At 44.6% G+C, this 20,456-nt stretch overlaps 1 protein-coding gene across 3 annotated transcripts; it reads left to right on the plus strand.

The window, feature by feature from the left end:
• The first annotated feature begins 211 nt into the window (after positions 1-211).
• On the plus strand, positions 212-20,230 carry AAAS (aladin WD repeat nucleoporin). 3 transcript variants are annotated; one of them, XM_007179439.2, is made up of 16 exons: positions 212-456; positions 9,551-9,678; positions 12,075-12,130; positions 12,442-12,533; positions 12,730-12,776; positions 13,035-13,133; positions 13,456-13,599; positions 17,858-17,978; positions 18,322-18,446; positions 18,634-18,694; positions 18,847-18,937; positions 19,169-19,262; positions 19,350-19,417; positions 19,567-19,648; positions 19,757-19,841; positions 19,972-20,230. In XM_007179439.2, the coding sequence occupies exons 1-16, from the start codon at positions 334-336 to the stop codon at positions 20,197-20,199; spliced, it is 1,644 nt and encodes a 547-aa protein (XP_007179501.2). In that variant the 5' UTR covers positions 212-333; the 3' UTR covers positions 20,200-20,230. The 3 variants fall into 3 exon arrangements, with proteins under 3 accessions (XP_007179501.2, XP_028021640.2, XP_028021641.2); XM_028165839.2 differs by having other exon boundaries at positions 9,584-9,678; XM_028165840.2 differs by lacking the exon at positions 9,551-9,678 and having other exon boundaries at positions 280-456.
• Positions 20,231-20,456: the final 226 nt, after the last annotated feature.

Consider the following 20,456-nt stretch of genomic DNA (forward strand, 5'->3'; position numbering starts at 1 on the left):
ATTCGGAACTGGGAAAAACAGCAGTCTCACAGGAAACAAAACAAAAGAAAACAAAAAAAACGCTCCGACCCTTAACTAGTGGTCTGCCCTAAGGACGTGTCTGCACCGGCCCCCTCCGGCCGCCAGGCGGCGCGCGAGGACGCCGGAAGTCTGTCCCCGGACTGCGCATGCGTCCTTCTTCTCCGTTACTCTTCCATTCACTTCCGTTGAGCTTTGCATAGCCGTTTGTCCCAGGCGACTACCCGTACGCATCCTAATCTAGCCCGGGAACTAAGAGTCGGCGGAGCGGGATCCGGGAGTTTGCTCAGTCCGGACGTCTTCGGGACCGGCAGGATGTGCTCCCTGGGGTTGTTCCCTCCGCCGCCGCCTAGGGGACAAGTCACCCTATACGAGCACAATAACGAGCTGGTGACGGGCAGTAGCTATGAGAGTCCGCCTCCCGACTTCCGGGGCCAGGTGGTCAGGGCGAGGAGGGAGGAGACCTACAGGCATGGGGGGCAGAGTCGGAGAGAATGGGGGAGCAGAGGCAACGTGATAGGGGCGGGGTCGAGGTCCCCATACTGGAGTATTGGAAACAGCCTGGCCCAGGCTGGAGAAGAATAGAAAGGCTGGGATGTATTTAAGAGCTGGGATTGAAGGGTGAGGGATGCTGAGGGGCTGTGGTGCGGGCCTAGTGGGAACGGAGAGTGAGGGCGAATCTAGGGGATGTGAGGGTGCAGGAGAACTTCTGAAAAGTTGGTACAGTATCTGGGAGAACTGGGAAGGCACAACCTGGGGAGTTTTTTCCTGTGGTGTTTCTGGGAAGGAAAAGGAAGAGAAACTTACGTTTATTGAGCGTTTGCTTGGAAGAAAGAGGCTCTGAGTCAGGTGTTCTCCACAAATGTTTTAATAATGTGATTTAATAATCACAGCAACCCTATGAAATGTTATTCTAGTTTTACAGATAAGGGAGTTAAGACCTGTTTCCCTGCCCCACAAGTGTTATATATATATATTTTTTTCCTTTAACATCCTTATTGGAGTATAATTGCTTTACAATGTTGTGTTTTTGCTGTATAACGAAGTGAATCAGCTATCTGCATACATATATCCCCATATCCCCTCTTGCGTCTCCCTCCCACCCTCCTTATCCCACCCCTCTAGGTGGTTGCAAAGCACCAAGCTGATCACCCTGTGCTATGCAGCTGCTTCCCACTAGCTATCTGTTTTACATTTGGTAGTGTATATATGTCAATGTTGTTCTCTCACTTCGTCCCAGCTTCCCCTTCCCCTTCCCTGTGTCCTCAAGTCCATTCTCTACGTCTGTGTCTTTATTCCTGTCCTGCCCCTAGGTTCATCAGAATCATTTTTTTCTTTTTTTAGATTCTATATATATGTGTTAGCAGACGGTATTTGTTTTTCTCTTTCTGACTTACTTCACTCTGTATGACAGACTCTGGGTCCATCCACCTCACTACAAGTACAAATATATATATATATATGCCACATCTTTATTATTATTATTTTTATTTTATTTATTATTTTATTTTTGGCTGCATTGGGTCTTCATTGCTGTGCACGGGCTTTCTCTAGTTGTGGCGAGCGGGAGCCACTCTTTGTTGCGGTGCGCGGGCTTCTCATTGTGGTAGCTTCTCTTGTTGCAGGGCACGGGCTCTAGGTGCGTGGGCTTCAGTAGTTGTGGCATGCGGGCTTCAGTAGTTGTGGCACACAAGCTCTAGAGCGCAGGCTCAGAAGTTGTGGCTCACGGACTTAGTTGCTCCGCGGCATGTGGGATCTTCCCGGACCAGGGCTCGAACCCGTGTCTCCTGCATTGGCAGGTGGATTCTTAACCACTGCACCACCAGGGAAGCCCACATCTTCTTTATCCATTCATCTGTTGTTGGACATTTAGGTTGCTTCCAGGTCCTGGCTGTTGTAAATAGTGCTACAATGAACATTGTGGTACATGACTCTTTTTGAATTATGGTTTTCTTAGGGTATATGACCCATTGCTGGGTCATATGGTAGTTCTATTTTTAGTTTTTTAAGGAACCGCCATACTGTTCTCCATACTGGCTGTATCAATTTACATTCCCATCAACAGTGCAAGAGGGTTCCCTTTTCTCCACACCTTCTCCAGCATTTATTGTTTGTAGATTTTTTTAAAAATTAATTTATTTATTTTTGGCTGTGTTGGGTCCTCGTTTCTGTGCGAGGGCTTTCTCTAGTTGCGGCGAGCGGGGACCACTCTTCATTGCGGTGTGTGGGCCTCTCACTATCTCGGCCTCTCTTGTTGAGGCGCACAGGCTCCAGACGCGCAGGCTCAGTAGTTGTGGCTCATGGGCCCAGTTGCTCTGCAGCATGTGGGATCTTCCCAGACCAGGGCTTGAACCCCTGTTCCCTGCATTGGCAGGTGGATTCTCAACCGCTGCACCACCAGGGAAGCCCCTGTTTGTAGATTTTTTGATGGCCATTCTGACCGGTGTGAGGTGATACCTCATTGTAGTTTTGATTTGCATTTCTCTAATGATTAGTGATGTTGAGCATCTTTTCATGTGTTTGTTGGCAATCTGTATATCTTCTTTGGAGAAATGTCTGTTTAGGTCTTCTACCCATTTTTGGATTGGGTTGTTTGTTTTTTTGATACTGAGCTGCATGAACTGCTTGTATATTTTGGAGATTAATCCTTTGTAAGTTGCTTCGTTTGCAAATATTTTCTCCCATTCTGAGGGTTGTCTTTTCATCTTGTTTATTGTTTCCTTTGCTGTGCAAAAGCTTTTAAGTTTCATTAGGTTCCATTTGTTTATTTTTGTTTTTATTTCCATTTCTTTAGGAGGTGGGTCAAAAAGGATCTTGCTGTGATTTATGTCATAGAGTGTTCTGCCTATGTTTTCCTCTAAGAGTTTTATAGTGTCTGGCCTTACATTTAGGTCTTTAATCCATTTTGAGTTTATTTTTGTGTATGGTGTTAGGAAGCGTTCTAATTTCATTCCTTTACCTGTTTTCCCAGCACCACTTATTGAAGAGGCTGTCTTTTCTCCACTGTATATGCTTGCCTCCTTTATCAAAGATAAGGTGACCATGTGTGCGTGGGTTTATCCCTGGGCTTTCTGTCCTGTTCCATTGATCTATATTTCTGTTTTTGTGCCAGTACCATACTGTACTGATTACTGTAGCTTTGTACTATAGTCTGAAGTCCGGAAGCCAGATTCGTCCAGCTCCGTTTTTCGTTCTCAAGGGTGCTTTGGCTATTCGGGATCTTTTGTGTTTCCCTACAAATTGTGCAATTTTCTGTTCTAGTTGTGTGAAAATTTCATAGGGATTGCATTGAATCTGTAGATTGCTTTGGGTAGTATAGTCATTTTCACAATGTTGATTCTTCCAATCCAAGAACATGGTATATCTCTCCATCTGTTTGTATCATCTTTAATTTCTTTCATCAGTGTCTTACAGTTTTCTGCATACAGGTCTTTTATCTCCTTAGGTAGGTTTATTCCTAGGTATTTTATTATTTTTGTTGCAATGGTAAATGGGAGTGTTTCCTTAATTTCTCTTTCAGATTTTTCATCATTAGTGTATAGGAATGCAAGAGATTTCTGTGCATTAATTTTGTATCCTGCTACTCTACCACATTCATTGATTAGCTCTAGTAGTTTTCTGGTAGCATCTTTAGGATTCTCTCTATATAGTATCATGTCATCTGCAAACAGTGACAGTTTTACTTCTTCTTTTCTGATTTGGATTCCTTTTATTTCTTTTTCTTCTCTGAATGCTGTGGCTAAAACTTCCAAAACTATGTTGAATAATAGTGGTGAGAGTGGGCAACCTTGTCTTGTTTCTGATCTGAGAGGAAATGGTTTCAGTTTTTCATCATTGAGAACAATGTTGGCTGTGGGTTTGTCATATATGGCCTTTATTATGTTGAGGTAGGTTCCCTCTATGCCTACTTTCTGGAGAGTTTTTATCGTAAACGGGTGTTGGATTTTGTCAAAAGCTTTTTCTGCATCTATTGAGATTATCATGTGGTTTTTATCCTTCATTTTGTTAATGTGATGTATCACACTGACTGATTTGTGTATATTGAAGAATCCTTGCATTCCTGGGATAAACCCCACTTGATCATGGTGTATGATCCTTTTAATGTGCTGTTGGATTCTGTTTGCTAGTATTTTGTTGAGGATTTTTGCATCTATGTTCATCAGAGATATTGGCCTGTAGTTTTCTTATTTTGTGACATCTTTGGTTTGGTATCAGGGTGATGGTGGCCTCATAGAATGAGTTTGGGAGTGTTCCTCCCTCTGCTATATTTTGGAAGAGTTTGAGAAGGTTAGGTGTTAGCTCTTCTCTAAATGATAGAATTCGCCTGTGAAGCCATCTGGTCCTGGGCTTTTGTTTGATGGAAGATTTTTAATTGCAGTTTCAATTTCAGTGCTTGTGATTGGTCTGTTTATATTTTCTTTTTTTTTTTTTTTTTTTTTTTTTAAAGGATTTTCTTATTTATTTATTTATTTATTTATTTATTTTTGGCTGTGTTGGGTCTTCGGTTCGTGCGAGGGCTTTCTCCAGTTGCGGCAAGCGGGGGCCACTCTTCATCGCGGTGCGGGGACCGCTCTTCATCGCGGTGCGCGGGCCTTTCTCTATCGCGGCCCCTCCCGTCGCGGGGCACAGGCTCCAGACGTGCAGGCTCAGCAATTGTGGCTCACGGGCCCAGCTGCTCCGTGGCATGTGGGATCTTCCCAGACCAGGGCTCGAACCCGTGTCCCCTGCATTAGCAGGCAGATTCTCAACCACTGCGCCACCAGGGAAGCCCTGTTTATATTTTCTATTTCTTCCTGGTTCAGTCCCAGAAGGTTGTGCTTTTCTAAGAATTTGTCCATTTCTTCCAGGTTGTCCATTTTATTGGCATAGAGTTGCTTGTAGTAATCTCTCATGATCCTTTGTATTTCTGCAGTGTCAGTTGTTACTTCTCCTTTTTCATTTCTAATTCTCTTGATTTGAGTCGTCTCCCTTTTTTTCTTTTTTTTTTTTTTTTTATAATGATAGTTCCCTATTTCTTTCTTTTTTTTTTTTTTTTTTTTAATTTTATAGCTACTTTATTTATTTATTTCTTTATTTTTGGCTGTGTTGGGTCTTCGGTTCGTGCGAGGGCTTTCTCCAGTTACGGCAAGCGGGGGCCACTCTTCATCGCGGTGCGCGGGCCTCTCACTATCGCGGCCCCTCCCGTTGCGGGGCACAGGCTCCAGACGCGCAGGCTCAGTAGTTGTGGCTCACGGGCCCAGCTGCTCCGTGGCATGTGGGATCTTCCCAGACCAGGGCTCGAACCCGTGTCCCCTGCATTAGCAGGCAGATTCTCAACCACTGCGCCACCAGGGAAGCCCTCCCTTTTTTTCTTGATGAGTCTGGCTAATGGTTTATCAATTTTGTTTATCTTCTCAAAGAACCAGTTTTTAGTTTTCTTGATATTTACTATTGTTTCCTTCATTTCTTTTTCATTTATTTCTGATCTGATCTTTATGATTTCTTTCCTTCTGCTAACTTTGGGGTTTTTTTGGTTCTTCTTCCTCTAATTGCTTTAGGTGTAAAGTTAGGTTCTTTATTTGAGATTTTTCTTGTTTCTTGAGGTAAGATTGTATTGCTATAAGCTTCCCTCTTAGAACTGCTTTTGCTGCATCCCATATGTTTTGGGTTGTTGTGTTTTCATTGTCATTTGTTTCTAGATATTTTTTGATTTCCTCTTTGATTTCTTCAGTGATCTCTCGGTTATTTAGTAGCATATTATTTAGCCTCCACATGTTTGTATTTTTAAATTTTTCCTGTAATTGATATCTAGTCTCATAGCGTTGTGGTCGGAAAAGATACTTGATACGATTTCAGTTTTCTTAAATTTACCAAGGCTTGATCTGTGACCCAGAATATGGTCTATCCTGGAGAATGCTCCATGAGCACTTGAGAAGAAAGTGTATTCTGTTGTTTTTGGATGCAGTGTCCTATAAATATCAATTAAGTCCGTCTTGTTTAATGTATCATTTAAAGCTTGTGTTTCCTTATTTATTTTCATTTTGGATGATCTGTCCATTGGTGAAAGTCAGGTGTTAAAGTTCTCTACTGTTATTGTGTTACTGTCTATTTCCCCTTTTATGGCTGTTAGCATTTGCCTTATGTATTGAGGTGCTCCTATGTTGGGTGCATAAATATTTACAATTGTTATATCTTCTTCTTGGATTGATCCATTGATCATTATGTAATGTCCTTCTTTGTCTCTTGTAATAGTCTTTGTTTTTTTTGTTTTAATTTATTTTTGGCTGCATTGGGTCTTCGTTGCTGCACGCGGGCTTTCTCTAGTTGTGGCGAGTGGGGGCTACTCTTTGTGCTGGTGTGTGGGCTTCTCATTGCGGCGACTTCTCTTGTTGCAGAGCACGGGCTCTAGGTATATGGTCTTCAGTAGTTGTGGCACACGGGCTTCAGTAGTTGTGGTTTGCGGGCTCTAGAGTGCAGGCTCAGTAGTTGTGGTGCATGGGCCTTGTTGCTCCACGGCATGTGGGATCTTCCCGGACCAGGGCTCAAACCCATGTCCCCTGCATTGGCAGGCGGGTTCTTAACCACTGCACCGCCAGGGAAGCCCCTAGTCTTTGTCTTAAAGTCCCTTTTGTCTGATATGAGGATTGCTACTCCAGCTTTCTTTTGATTTCTATTTGCATGGAATATCTTTTTCCATACCCTCACTTTCAGTCTGTATGTGTCCCTAGGTCTGAAGTGGGTCTCTTGTAGACAGCATATGTATGGGTCTTGTTTTTGTATCCATTCAGCCAGTCTGTGTCTTTTGGTTGGAACATTTAATCCATTTACGTTTAAGGTAATTATCAATATGTATGTTCCTATTACCATGTTCTTAATTGTTTTGGGTTTGTTATTGTAGGTCTTTTCCTTCTCTTGTGTTTCCTGCCTAGAGAAGTTCCTTTAGCATTTGTGCTGGTTTGGTGGTGCTGAATTCTCTTAACTTTTGCTTATCTGTAAAGGTTTTAATTTCTCCATTGAATCTGAATGAGATCCTTGCTGAGTACAGTAATCTTGGTTGTAGGTTTTTCCTTTTCATCACTTTAAATATGTCCTGCCACCCCCTTCTGGCTTGCAGAGTTTCTGCTGAAAAATCAGCTGTTAACCTTATGGGGATTCCCTTGTATGTTATTTGTTGCTTTTCCCTTGCTGCTTTTAATATTTTTTCTTGTATTTAATTTTTGATAGTTTCATTAATATTTGTCTCATTGTGTTTCTCTTTGGGTTTATCCTTATGGTACTCTCTGTGCTTCCCAGACTTGATCGACTATTTCCTTTCCCATGTTCGGGACGTTTTCAACTATAATCTCTTCAAATATTTTCTCAGCCTCTTTCTTTTTCTCTTTTTCTTCAGGCACCCCTATAATTCGAATGTTGGTGCGTTTATGTTGTCCCAGAGGTCTCTGAGACTGTCCTCAATTCTTTTCATTCTTTTTTCTTTGTTCTGCTCTCTGTCAGTTATTTCCACCATTTTATCTTCCAGTTCACTTATCCATTCTTCTGCCTCAGTTATTCTGCTATTGATTCCTTCCAGAGTATTTTTTTAAAAAATAAATTTATTTATTTTATTTATTTATTTTTGGCTGTGTTGGGTCTTTGTTGCTGTGTGCAGGCTCTCTCTAGTTGCAGCGAGCAGGGGCTACTCTTCGTTGCAGTGCACGGGCTTCTCTTTGCGGTGGCTTCTCTCGTTGTGGAGCACGGGCTCTAGGCGCATGGGCTTCAGTAGTTGTGGCACGCAGGCTCAGTAGTTGTGGCTCATGGGCTCTAGAGCACAAGCTCAGTAGTTGTGGCACATGGGCTTAGTTGCTCCGCGGCATGTGGGATCTTCCTGGACCAGGGATTGAACCCGTATCCCCTGCATTGGCAGGTGGATTCTCAACCACTGCGCCACCAGGGAAGCCCCTAGAGTATTTTTTTAAAATAAATTTATTTATTTATTTATTTATTTATTTTTGGCTGCGTTGGGTCTTCGTTGCTGCGCACAGGCTTTCTCTAGTTGCAGTGAGCGGGGGCTACTCTTCATTGTGGTGCACGGGCGTCTCATTGCAGTGGCTTCTCTTGTTGTGGAGCACAGGCTCTAGGTGCACGGGCTTCAGTAGTTGTGGCACATGGGCTTCAGTAGTTGTGGCTCGTGGGCTCTAGAGCGCAGGCTCAGCAGTTGTGGCACACGGGCTTAGTTGCTTCACGGCATGTGGGATCTTCCCAGGCCAGGGCTAGAACCCGTGTCCCCTGCATTGGCAGGCGGATTCTTAACCACTGCGCCACCAGGGAAGTCCAGCCCCTAGAGTATTTTTTTTTTTTTAATTTTTTTTTTTTTATTGATTGATTGATTGATTGATTGATTGCTGTGTTGGGTCTTCGTTTCTGTGTGAGGGCTCTAGTTGCGGCAAGTGGGGGCCTCTCTTCATCGCGTTGCGCGGGCCTCTCATTATCGTGGCCTCTCCCGTTTCAGAGCACAGGCTCCAGACGCGCAGGCTCAGTAATTGTGGCTCACGGGCCTAGTTGCTCCGTGGCATGTGGGATCTTCCCAGACCAGGGCGCGAACCCGCGTCCCCTGCATTGGGAGGCAGACTCTCAACAACTGCGCCACCAGGGAAGCCCTAGAGTATTTTTAATTTCACTAATTGTGTTGTTCATGACTGTTTGTTTGCTCTTTAGTTCTTCTAGATCCTTGTTAAATGTTTCTTGTATTTTCTCCATTCTGTTTCCGAGATTTTGGATCATCTTTACTATCGTTACTCTGAATTCTTTTTCACGTAGGTTGCGTATTTCGTCTTCATTTATTTGGTTTTGTAGGTTTTTACCTTGCTCCTTTGTCTGTAACATATTTTTTTTGTCGTTTCTTTTTTTTTTCTCTCTTTTTGATGGGTAGTGCTGTATTCCTGTCTTACTGGTTGTTTGGCCTGAGATGTCCAGCACTGGAGTTTGCAGGCAGTTGGATAGGGCCGGGTCTTAGTGCTGACATGAGGACCTCTGGGAGGCCTCACTCTTATTAATATTCCCTGGGGTCTGAGGTTCTCTGTTAGTCCAGCGGTTTGGACTCAGAGCTCCCACCACAGGAGCTCGGGCCTGACCTCTGGCCTGGGAACCAAGGTCTCATGAGCTTCGTGGTGTGGTAAAAAAAAAAAAAAAAAAGAAAGAAAGAAAGACAGAGAAAAAGGAGCAGTACAATATCAAAGAATAAAAAACAAAATAGAAAGATAAAAAATATAATAGGAAAAATAAAACTATAATTGAACCAACTGGTTGCTGGGGGTTCCTCCCGTCCCCTTAGGTGTCCATGGTTCCCCACCGGTGCCTGGTCGGTGCCCTAGTTGTGAGGAGACACGAATTCCACATCCTTCTTGTATGCCATCTTGACTCCGCCCCTCTCCACAAGTGTTATATTTGTGGAAATGGGAAACAGGTCTCTGGAGCCTCTTACCCTCAGCCCTGCCAAGGGTTGGAGATGGCAGGAAGTTCAGTAGAGATCTAGGGAAGAGGCTGACTCACTGTCATACCTCATTTCTGGCTCTAGTGGATCAATCTTCCTGTCCTAAACCTTACTAAGGATCCCCTGAAGACCCCTGGGAGGTTGGACCATGGCACAAGAACGGCCTTCATCCACCACCGGGAACAAGTGTGGAAGAGATGCATCAACATTTGGTGAGACATGGCAAAGGGTCTCCTGGGCCAGTGGTCTGCAGATCCTGGAGGCAATGAGGTCACCACCCCTCTGCCTTGGGCTTCCCGGCCCTCTCTAGCTCAGAGCTGTGTATCACTCAACATATCAAATTATCAGTCCTTTTTGTGGAACTCAAGGTTGTGCAACAGTAGTTCCATTTCATCTCCTGTGACTTGCTTTCCTCTTTGGTTTAATTCTGTGAACCTGTTCCTTCCTTATGTCATTATTACTTTCTGAGCCTTTACCTGAAGTTCAGCAAGATTAGGTATAAGGTTGCAGGGAATAATCTCATACATAGGTCATTCATTCTGCACATGTAGGGGTGAAGCCTGGATTGAATTCCTGGCTGTGCCACTTTTTAGCTGTGTGACCTTGGTCAAGTTACTTAATCACTCTGTCCCTCAATTTCTTCATCTGTAAAAGGGAGCCTATCTTACAAGGTTGTAGTGATGATTAAATGAGTAAAACACTTAGAACAGTGCCTGGCCCATGTTAATCCCATCAAGAGTTAGCTATTATTATTATTATTATTATCATCATCATCATCATATGTAGGATGAATTCCTACAAATGAAGTAGCTGGGTTCAAAGGGTATGTTCATTTGTAATTTCATGAGCTATTGCCATATAGTCCTCTGTTTAAGTTGTACATATTTACAGACCTGCCAACAGTGTATGAGACAACTATACTCCAATAAAAATTAGAAAACAAAACAACAAAACAAACACAGTGTATGAGAGTGCCTGTTTCCTAACACCTGTGCTATCAAGCTTTGATATTTGATATTGCATTACAGTTTAATTTGCATGTCTCCTTGAGTGAAGCTAAACATCAAGTCATGGTCTGAAAAGCCATTCAGTCCTGGGTGCTTTCTCACTTTCTGCCTCTCTAACTGCTGCTTCTCTTCCTGCTCTCTTTTAAATGTTGGTGTCCCTAGGCTGGACTTGTGACTGATGCTCCACACCTGGGTGTTCACTTGTCTGCCCAACACCCTCAGTCAGATATTCCACAGGCTTCATACACTCAACATGTTCAAAATCAATCTCTTCATTTTCCTCTCTAAGCCAGCTTCTTCCTTGTGTTTTTCATCTCAAGGAATGGCCTTCCTAGTCATATAGAAGCAAGTGGTTTGAATGTAGGCTCTGGGGCAGGCAGACAGGTTGAATCCTGACTCTGCTATTTCCTACTTAGTTCACCTTTGATAATTAACCTCTTCACACTCTCTGTTCTCTCATCTAAAAATGCTGATGATAACAATACCTATTTTGTAGGGTTGTGATAAAGGCTGAATTAGATGATGCATGTGACGCATCTAGCCCAGCCCTGGCACAGTGTAAGCAGTATTAGATGCTATCATTATCACCTGGGTGTTTCCCTTGATATTGCTCTTTCCCTTGCTAATGTCTAATTAGTCCTCAAATCCTGTCCATTCTACTTCCTCAAGCACTCAAATCTGTCTTCTTTTCTCCATCCCCAGTGGTTCAGGCCACTTTGGCCTTTCTTCTAGATTCCTGAAGTAGACTCTTAACCCATTTCTTTCTCTCCATTCTTTTTCCCCTCTAATCTGCAGCCAAACTGATCATTCTAAAATGCCAATGTGATCAATTTATTCCTCAGCTTAAACTCCTTCTGTGGCTTTCCATTCACTATCTTAGGGCAAGTCTTTTTTTTTTTTTTAATAATTTGTTTCTTAAATTTATTTTATTATTTTTTTTTATAAATCTACCTATTTATAAATCTATTATTTATCAATCGATCTATTTTTTCTAAATCTATAAAATTTATTTTTGGCTGCGTTGTGTCTTTGTTGCTGCATGTGAGCTTTCTCTACTTGCAGCGAGCGGGGGCAACTCTTCGTTGCAGTGCGTGGGCTTCTCATTGCGGTGGCTTCTCTTGTTGTGGAGCAGGGGCTCTAGGCGCGCGGGCTTCAGTAATTGTGGCACTCGGGCTCAGTAGTGTGGCTCGCGGGGTCTAGAGCACAGGCTCAGTGGTTGTGGTGCACGGGCTTAGTTGCTCCACGGCATGTGGGATCTTCCCGGACCAGGGCTTGAACCCGTGTCCCCTGCATTGGCAGATGGATTCTTAACCACTGCACCACCAAGGAAGTCCCTTAGGGCAAGTCTTGACTCCTTGATCTGTGCACAAAGCCCTGAAAGACCTCTGAGCCTTAGTTGCCTCACTGGTGGACAATTTATATATTGTCCTTTCATTGGTACAATGAAAGGACTATATAAAGTACATGTCACATAGTTGTCACTCATTAAGTGTGAGTGTTCTTATATTTAATACATGTTTATTTAGTGAGTGAATAGATGAACTTAGAGGGGAGCCTGAAGGGATCAGAGTAACTGACTCACAGCTCCCTCTCCTCTTCAGGCGCGATGTGGGCCTTTTTGGTGTGCTGAATGAAATTGCAGACTCAGAGGAGGAGGGTAAGTGTGTTTACCTCCAGCCTTCTCTAGTTTTATGGTTGCCATCTCCCCTCCATAGTCTCCCAGATTCATCCTAATACCTGTTGGCGCAGCACCTTTCCCTTTAGCCCTGTATTTCCCAGCCCATTTGACTCTGCTGGTGCCATCTTCTCTCCCCCTCTACCTACCCCCATACCACAGAGGGCGTGTCCAGAGCGCCTGTTGGGTGGAGGGATCTGGGGAGTGCTTGCCCTTGCTCGTCCCTCACCTAGGAGGGTGCCAGTGAGAACCCTGTGAATGGTTTAATCACAGCTGCTTTCTCAACCCCACAGTGTTTGAGTGGGTGAAGACGGCGTCCAGCTGGGCCCTGGCACTCTGTCGATGGGCCTCCTCCCTCCATGGGTCTCTGTTTCCCCATCTGTCTGTAAGTTTGGCGTCCTCCCCCGGCCCTCCCTGGCTGCTGCTCCCCCACTCCCACCCCCTCTCCACTTCCTATGTCTTAGGGTCAGGGTGTGATGAGAAGACTGCAGAGGGTATGAATGGTCCAGCTCCCCTGTGGGAGCATTGAGGGGATAAGCTCCTTTTTCCCAGTGCCACCTCTATCCGCTTTGTTATTACAGCTCAGGAGTGAAGATCTGATTGCTGAATTTGCTCAAGTCACAAACTGGTGAGTGTACAAGCTCTGGAGCTTTTGTGGGAAGCAAGTCCTGAACCCTGGAACTTCTTCTGGGGAGAGGGAAATCAAGGCAGAGACTCCTCACACCCCTTTCCTGACTGCTCCCCACATTCTCCCTCCTACCTGCCCCAAAAAGAAAGAAAAGAAACAGTGAAAAATAATAATGTCCTCACATGGAAGGGAACCTGAGCTCTGGGCCGGGTATGGCGAGGTGCAGGTCGGGACTCCTCACTCTCACTCCTGCCCCAGGTCCAGCTGCTGCTTGAGGGTCTTTGCGTGGCACCCACACACCAACAAGTTTGCGGTGGCCCTGCTAGATGACTCCATCCGTGTGTACAATGCCAACAGGTATGTGGGGGGCACGCTGTGCGGACTCGGAGTCTTCAGTCTCCATCGGTCGGTCCCCACTTCCTTCTCCAGCCTTGGTGCCCAGGGAGTCCTGCAGTTCCTGGGCCTGGTCCATGGCTCCTTCCAGAACTGGGGTCAGGGAGGCCCCACAACTGGATGCGTCCTCTTTCCAGATCCAGTCTTTATCCTGTCCTCTGTCCCACAATACCCCCAGGCCCTGGGTGATCAGCTTTCTCTCTGGATTTCCCTCCTCAACCACAACTCAGGTCCCCTGCACCTTAGTGTCCCTGCTCTGACCCCATCGCCTCCCCTTTCACCCCAGCACTATAGTCCCCTCCCTGAAGCACCGGCTGCAGCGAAATGTGGCGGCCCTGGCCTGGAAGCCCCTCAGTGCCTCCGTCTTGGCTGTGGCCTGCCAGAGCTGCATTCTCATCTGGACCCTGGACCCCACGTCCTTGTCTACCCGGTGAGTCCCAGCAGTCTCTCTCTTACCTTGGCCTGAGGGTCGTGGCCATGCTGGGGTGGTGAGGAGGTCTGGAAGGAGAAGTTCTTTTTCCTCACAGCACTTCCCAGGGCTACGGGAGAAGCAGACCTAAGGCCAAGGTGGAGGTGCTGAGCAGATCTAATCTAGAGAAAGGGACAGAACTGGGGGCTTCTGGGATTGTGGGGAGTTTGTACCTATGGATCATGGATTGGAAAGACTGTCTCTTTCAGAGGACTGCCAGATGTAGGTTTAAAGGAAAGGGGGAAGGGAATTAATATGGATAAAAGCTGAAACCGATGAAATTGGAAAAAATCCCCATGAGGACTAACTAAATATAAAACCAGAAACAGGTTCTTTAAATTATGAATAAAGAAGAAAACCTTTTGGCCAGCCTTATTAAGGTAAAATAGAAAATCAAAGTACACTATTTTCAAAATGGGAAAGGAGAGATAACCACAAATACAGAAGAAAATAGAAGAATTATTAGAGCATATTATATATGTTTAGACTAACAAATTTGAAAACCTAAAGGAAATGTTTGTCTAGCAAAATATATGTTATCAAAGTGGACTGTAGAAGCAATTAAAATGGATGATCTCTACCCCTAAAAAAAGATGCCAGGCTGAGATGGTTTTATGAGAGGTCTATCTAATTGTCAAAGAAAAGATAATCTCCATGTTATGTGAACTAATCCAGATCATAGAAAAATTTGGAAAGCCTCCTGATGTGTTTTATTTTCCTTTTAATAAACTTTGTGCATAATTTTAGATTTTTAGAAAAGCTGCAAAGATAGTAGAGTTTTGGTATATCCTTCACACCATTGTTAACGTCAGATATTACCATGTTAGATTTGTCAAAACTAAGAAACTGACATTTGTACATTGTTATTAACTAAACTCCAAACTTTGTTCCGATTTCACCAGTTTTCTCATTAATGTCCTCTTTCTGTCCCAGGATCAATCCTGATTTATTTATTTTTATACAAATCTTTTTTTAAAAAAAATTTTATTTATTTATTTATTTGGCTGCATGGGTCTTTAGTTGTGGCACTCGGGTTCTTTGTTGTGGCATGTGGGATCTTTCATTGCGGCGCATGGGCTCTCTAGTTGTGGCACACAGGCTCTAGAGCGCACGGGCTTGGTTGCCCGCGGCATATGGGATCTTAGTTCCCCGACCAGGGCTCAAACCCACGTCCCCTGAGTTGGAGTTGGAAGGTGTATTCTTAACCACTGGACCATCAGGGAAGTCCCCATCCTGATTTATTTCCATAAAGCTAATGTAACCTAAACCTGACAATAGGTGGTATAAGAAAGAAAATATTTGAGCATAGATTTTATTTATTTACTTACTTACTTCCCTCCTTCCCTCCTTCCTTACTTTACTTCCTTACCATGCCTCGCGGCTTGTGGGATCTTAGTTCCCCGACCAGGGTTTTTTGTTTGTTTGTTTTAAATTTTTATTGGAGTATAGTTGATTTACAATGTTGTGTTACTTTCTGCTGTACAGCAAAGTGAATCAGTTATACATATACATATATCCACCCTTTTTTTAGATTCTTTTCCCATATAGGCCATTACAGAGTATTGAGTAGAGTTCCCTGTGCTATACAGTAGATCCTTAGTTATGTATTTGATATACTGACCAGGGATCGAACCTGCGCCCTTGGCAGTGAAAGCATGGAGTCCTAACCACTGGACTGTCAGGGAATTCCCCTGAGCGTAGATTTTTTTAAATGCTTAATAAAATATTAGCAAATAGAGTCCAAAAGCATATTTTAAAAAAAATCTTAACCAAGTGGAATATTCCGGAAATTAAAAACCAATCACCATTAGGAAATCTATTAAAATGATTTGTTACATTAGCAAATTAGAGGAGAAAAGTGTTTATATAAATAAATGCCCTTCTCAATAAGCAGACATTCAGCTGAATACATAAATAGGAATACAAAGAGACAACCTAAACATAAAGAGTATATATGCAAAATCAGTGGCTACCATATTGAACAGTGAAATAGGAAATACTAAAGATATTTCCAATAATGTCAAGATAAAGACAGAGATGTCATTATCACCATTATTAACGAACATTATTTGTGGAGGTTCCTTTGAGGGCAGTAAGACAAGAAAAAGAAACATGGTAAAGTCTTGTGAAAGAAGAGAAAATTATTTTTATTTGACGATGATATGATTTTAAACCTAGATAAGAGATTCAACCAAAAAAACCTATTGAATAAGAAATTTAAGTAGTAAAGTAACTGGATCCAAGAAACTGAAAATGTAATAGCTTCCCTTTGTACCAACAATAATCAGTTGAGAAATTGCAATGGAAAATATGTTCTATTTACAATAGGTACAACAATTACTATAGATTACTAGGAATAAATTGTTAAATTTATTTAATCTGTTAGACATTTGAAGAAACTGGTTGAAGAATATTAAACAAGAGCTGAATTAATGGAGGGACGTGCTATATTCCTGGGTAGGAAAATTTAATCATGAAGATGTCAAATTAAGTGTATTTCCCATCAGAATTCTGCTGGTTTTTGTTTGTTTTTGTGAACTGGACAAAATAATAGAGTTTTTATGAAAGAATAAATGTGGAAGGATTGCCAAGAAATGTTTGAAAAGGAAGCATATTGAGAGAAGATTTGCTCTACCAGGTATTGAAATATTTTATGAAGTTATAGTAATAGGAAGTTATTGGCATAAGATCAAACAGATCAGTGTAACAACAACATTCAGGAACAGATCTAGGAATTTATGGAAATTTAATATATGATGAATTTGGATTTGCATTGCAATAGAGAAGTTTAGATTTTTGTTTTTTGTTTTTTAGTGGTTTTGGCATAATTGGCTATCCATTTAGAAAATAATACAGTTTGTCCTTGCTTCACACTTTATATACAAATAAATTCCAAGCAGACAAAAGAACTAAATGTAAAAATAAATAAATAAAAGGACTAGAAGAATGTATAGAATGCTTTTTGGCCCATTCAGAATTATAGTATTATAATTATTATTATTTTTTTGGCCACACCGTGAGGCTTGTGGGGTATTAGTTCCCTGACTGGGGATTGAACCCTGGTCCTCAGCAGTGAGAGGGTGGAGTCCTAACCACTGGACTGCCAGGGAGTTCCCAGTATGCTAGTATTAAAGTTGAAATGTTTGATAATATCCAATACTAGCAAGACTAGGAAAACTACTACTAGAGTATATTGCGGTACAAACTTTTCAGAAAATATTTGTTGGCATATTTATCTTTTGAAAGGTTCAAGCCTTTTTTTACCTGCAATTCCATTTTAATACTCTATTCTACACAAATAATGACAAGAGTACATAAAGATATAGGGAATATTTTTTGCAGTACCGTTTGTAATAAAAAATTACAAACAACTGAAATATCCGTTTGTGGTGGCATGACTGAATAAATTATAGTTCATCTATTCAGTGGAATACAGTGGGGCCACTGAAAAGAATGAGATGGATCTCTGTAAACTGATGTAAAGTTAAGAGAGTTAGTTGTAGACTGGTGACCTAAGACCTCATTAGAGCTTAAGGTGGGTATAGTTGGGAGGAAAAAGGACAAGGTGGCATTAATTTGGCTAGTAGCCTGTACCTGTCAGGCCAAGTATGTGGCTCTGGAGATACAGAGCTGACGGACACAGCCGGGGCCCTCAACTAGTTCCCAGTCTAGTGGGGGAGGTTGCCACGTGCGCCATCTTTGATGAGGAGAAAATGATGTGGGAGCACCAAGGAGGGAAGCTAATTCTGACAAGGAAAGGCAGAAAGACAGATTTAGGAGCACAGGATGAATTCTGGAGAGTGGCAGATAACTGTAGGAAGAGAAGAGATTGGAAACTTGAAGTGATGGCATGGATTATCCCATGCTCCAGGCAGGATGGTCCTGTGGGGAGAGGGCTCTCATCTAGAGTAGAACATGCATCTCCCCAGCACAGTACCTTCTAGCTTTACTGGTCAAAAGTTTTTGTCTCTTTCAGGCTCTTTTGTCCCTTTCACCCATTTTCCTTTCTGGACCTCCTGATAGTGACTGCCCTTCCTTCCTTCTTTTTTTTTTTCTTTTTCTTTAACTTCCATGATCCTTATTCATTTTCCCCAACCTGGATTTGAACTCAGAGGGGCCATTGGGATTGGGAAGTTTTAGCAGGAGAAGGCAAGGGAGTAGAATCATGGGGCTTTCTTCCTGTTGTCTTCTGACTCCACACCCCGTTTCCCCTCGGCAGACCCTCTTCTGGCTGTGCCCAAGTGCTCTCTCACCCCGGGCACACGCCTGTCACCAGCTTAGCCTGGGCCCCCAGTGGGGGTCGGCTACTCTCAGCTTCACCTGTGGATGCTGCCATCCTGGTGAGTTGGTCCCCACGCCTCTTTCGGTCATTTCAGCCACCCCTCAGACTTGAGGAGAGAGCTTTCTTTGCCTGGTGGTGGGAAATACCCTGGGGGAAGGAGAGGAATAGCTGTGCATTCAATCTTAAACATATCCAGGGGAAGGCGCTGCACCAGCCTGACTCCTCAGATGTAAATTTCTGCCTGCTGTCAGTATAAACATAACCCTATTTCCTCCTGTTTTAACAGTCCCTTTCCCGCATCCTCCCCTCTGGTTCTTTGTACCTTAAGGAAGGGCAGCCCCCCGTGGGATGGTAGGGACGCTTGAGTCTCCCCTGTCTCACTCTCTTCCCCTTTCTCCTAGGTATGGGATGTCTCAACAGAGACCTGTGTTCCCCTTCCCTGGTTTCGGGGAGGTGGGGTTACCAACCTGCTCTGGTCTCCGGATGGCAGCAAAGTCCTGGCTACCACTCCTTCAGCTGTCTTCCGGTGAGTAGGGGGAGGGCGGGGCGGGGGGCAGGAACGACCTAGAGAAAGGCACTAGGCTCCTGGAACTGCTAGTGCCACAACCTTCCGTCCGCGTTCCCATTCACCTGAACGTGGGACTGACAGGAAGGGAAGTCCAGGCTGTGACACCTAGAGTTCCTAAGCTGTGACCTGCCTCTCTTTGGCACAGAGTCTGGGAGGCCCAGATGTGGACTTGTGAGCGGTGGCCTACCCTGTCAGGGCGATGTCAGGTAGGAGGGACTGTGTGTCTCAGGAGCGGGGGCGGAGGTGGGCCCTGCTCCCCCAGGCGTGTCCCCCACCTCCTCTACTTCTCTTCCTCCTGTGCTTCCCCCCTGTATTCCCATAGACCACCCTTTCCCTGCCTTTTGCTCCCTGACCCCAGACTGGCTGCTGGAGTCCTGATGGAAACCGCCTGCTGTTCACTGTGTTGGGGGAACCGCTGATCTACTCCTTGTCGTTCCCAGAACGTTGTGGTGAGTCCAGGGAAACACTTCTGGATGCACAACATCTGGGGTAGTCGGAGGGAGACAGGAACCATCTGGAATATGCTGCTCTGAAGGATAAAGGGAAGTAAAGAAGCTTGGGGAAAAAAAAAAAAAGGAATAAGCTTGGGAGCCTTGAGAGGTGTTGATGCCTGTGATGGAGAGGAGGCAGGGGCCAGTGGGAGGCCCCTTGTCCTTAGGAGCCTCGGCCCTGATCCACAGGTGAGCGAAAGGGGTGCGTTGGAGGCGCGAAGTCAGCTATAATTGTGGCAGATCTGTCTGAGACGACAGTACAGACACCGGATGGAGAGGAAAGGTGAGCTGGGTGGGCGAGGGAGGGGCAGTGAGACGAAGCTGGGAGGGACCACGCTGAGCCCTCCCAATCTGCTGTTCTGACCCATAGGCTTGGGGGAGAGGCTCACTCCATGGTCTGGGACCCAAGTGGGGAGCGGCTGGCTGTGCTCATGAAAGGTAAGAGGAGGGGAGGAAGGCCTTGGCTCAGGCCGCACCATCTTCCCATTAATTGACTGTTTCCAGGCCCTGGCTGCAGTTCTTCTCTGCCCCTGCCCTGGGATTCTGCCTCCAGAGTTCCTTCCTATCCCTGCATCCACTTCTTACAGGAAATCCACGGGTCCAGAATGGTAAACCAGTCATCCTCCTTTTTCGCACTCGAAACAGCCCTGTGTTCGAGCTACTTCCTTGGTAGGTGCTGGGCAGGTGTGGTTCCCCCTGGCCTCCCATACCAAACCTATACCCTCTACACCTGCCTTCTGCCTCCAGCAGCCTGCTCACCTTTCCTTCTGCCCCTAGTGGCACTGTCCAGGGGGAGCCAGGAGCCCAGGCCCAGCTCATCACTTTCCATCCTTCCTTCAACAAAGGAGCTCTGCTCAGTGTGGTGAGTAGGCCAGCGGCTGCGGTTGCAGGAGTGGGCTGAGGAGCTGAGGGCTGCAGCTGCCGTGTGGCTCTGCTGTATGGCCTTCTTTGGGTTCAGACTGGTCAGACTTTGCTTTCCCCTCTCTCTGCAGTGCTGGTCCACGGGCCGGATCGCCCACATCCCTCTGTACTTTGTCAATGCCCAGTTTCCACGTTTTAGCCCAGCGCTTGGGCGAACTCAAGAGCCCCCAGCTGGGGGCGGAGGCTCTATTCATGATCTGCCCCTCTTTACTGAGACGTCCCTAACCTCTGCCCCTTGGGACCCTCTCCCAGGGCCACCCCCTGGTCAGCCCCACTCCCCTCACTCCCGCATTCAATAATAAAAAGTGTCCTTTTTTGTTTTCCACTCAATTATGAGACTCTTATCTTTACCCAGCATTGGGGTATACTGAAGAAGAAAAAGGCATGGACTTTGGGTTAAGATCTTGGCTCTTTCACTTTTTAGTCATTTCTTATGAATTTGGTCAAGTTATTTACCCTTAGAAACTGGATAGTTTTCAAATGATTTGGAAAGCAAAGCTGAGAAAATACCTAGCACAGGCTCTGGCACATAATAGATGTTCCACTTTTCCCAAGT

This window comes from Balaenoptera acutorostrata, chromosome 11, assembly GCF_949987535.1.
Source record: "Balaenoptera acutorostrata chromosome 11, mBalAcu1.1, whole genome shotgun sequence".
In the NCBI taxonomy this organism is placed as follows: Eukaryota; Metazoa; Chordata; class Mammalia; order Artiodactyla; family Balaenopteridae; genus Balaenoptera; species Balaenoptera acutorostrata.

Excerpts from the sequence above, each read along its gene's own strand:
- AAAS (XM_007179439.2), top strand. The coding sequence starts at position 334 with ATGTGCTCCCTGGGGTTGTTCCCTCCGCCGCCGCCTAGGGGACAAGTC. Across the intron at positions 13,600-17,857 it reads CCCACGTCCTTGTCTACCCG|ACCCTCTTCTGGCTGTGCCC; the intron begins GTGAGTCCCAGC and ends TCCCCTCGGCAG. Across the intron at positions 19,842-19,971 it reads AAGGAGCTCTGCTCAGTGTG|TGCTGGTCCACGGGCCGGAT; the intron begins GTGAGTAGGCCA and ends CTCTCTCTGCAG.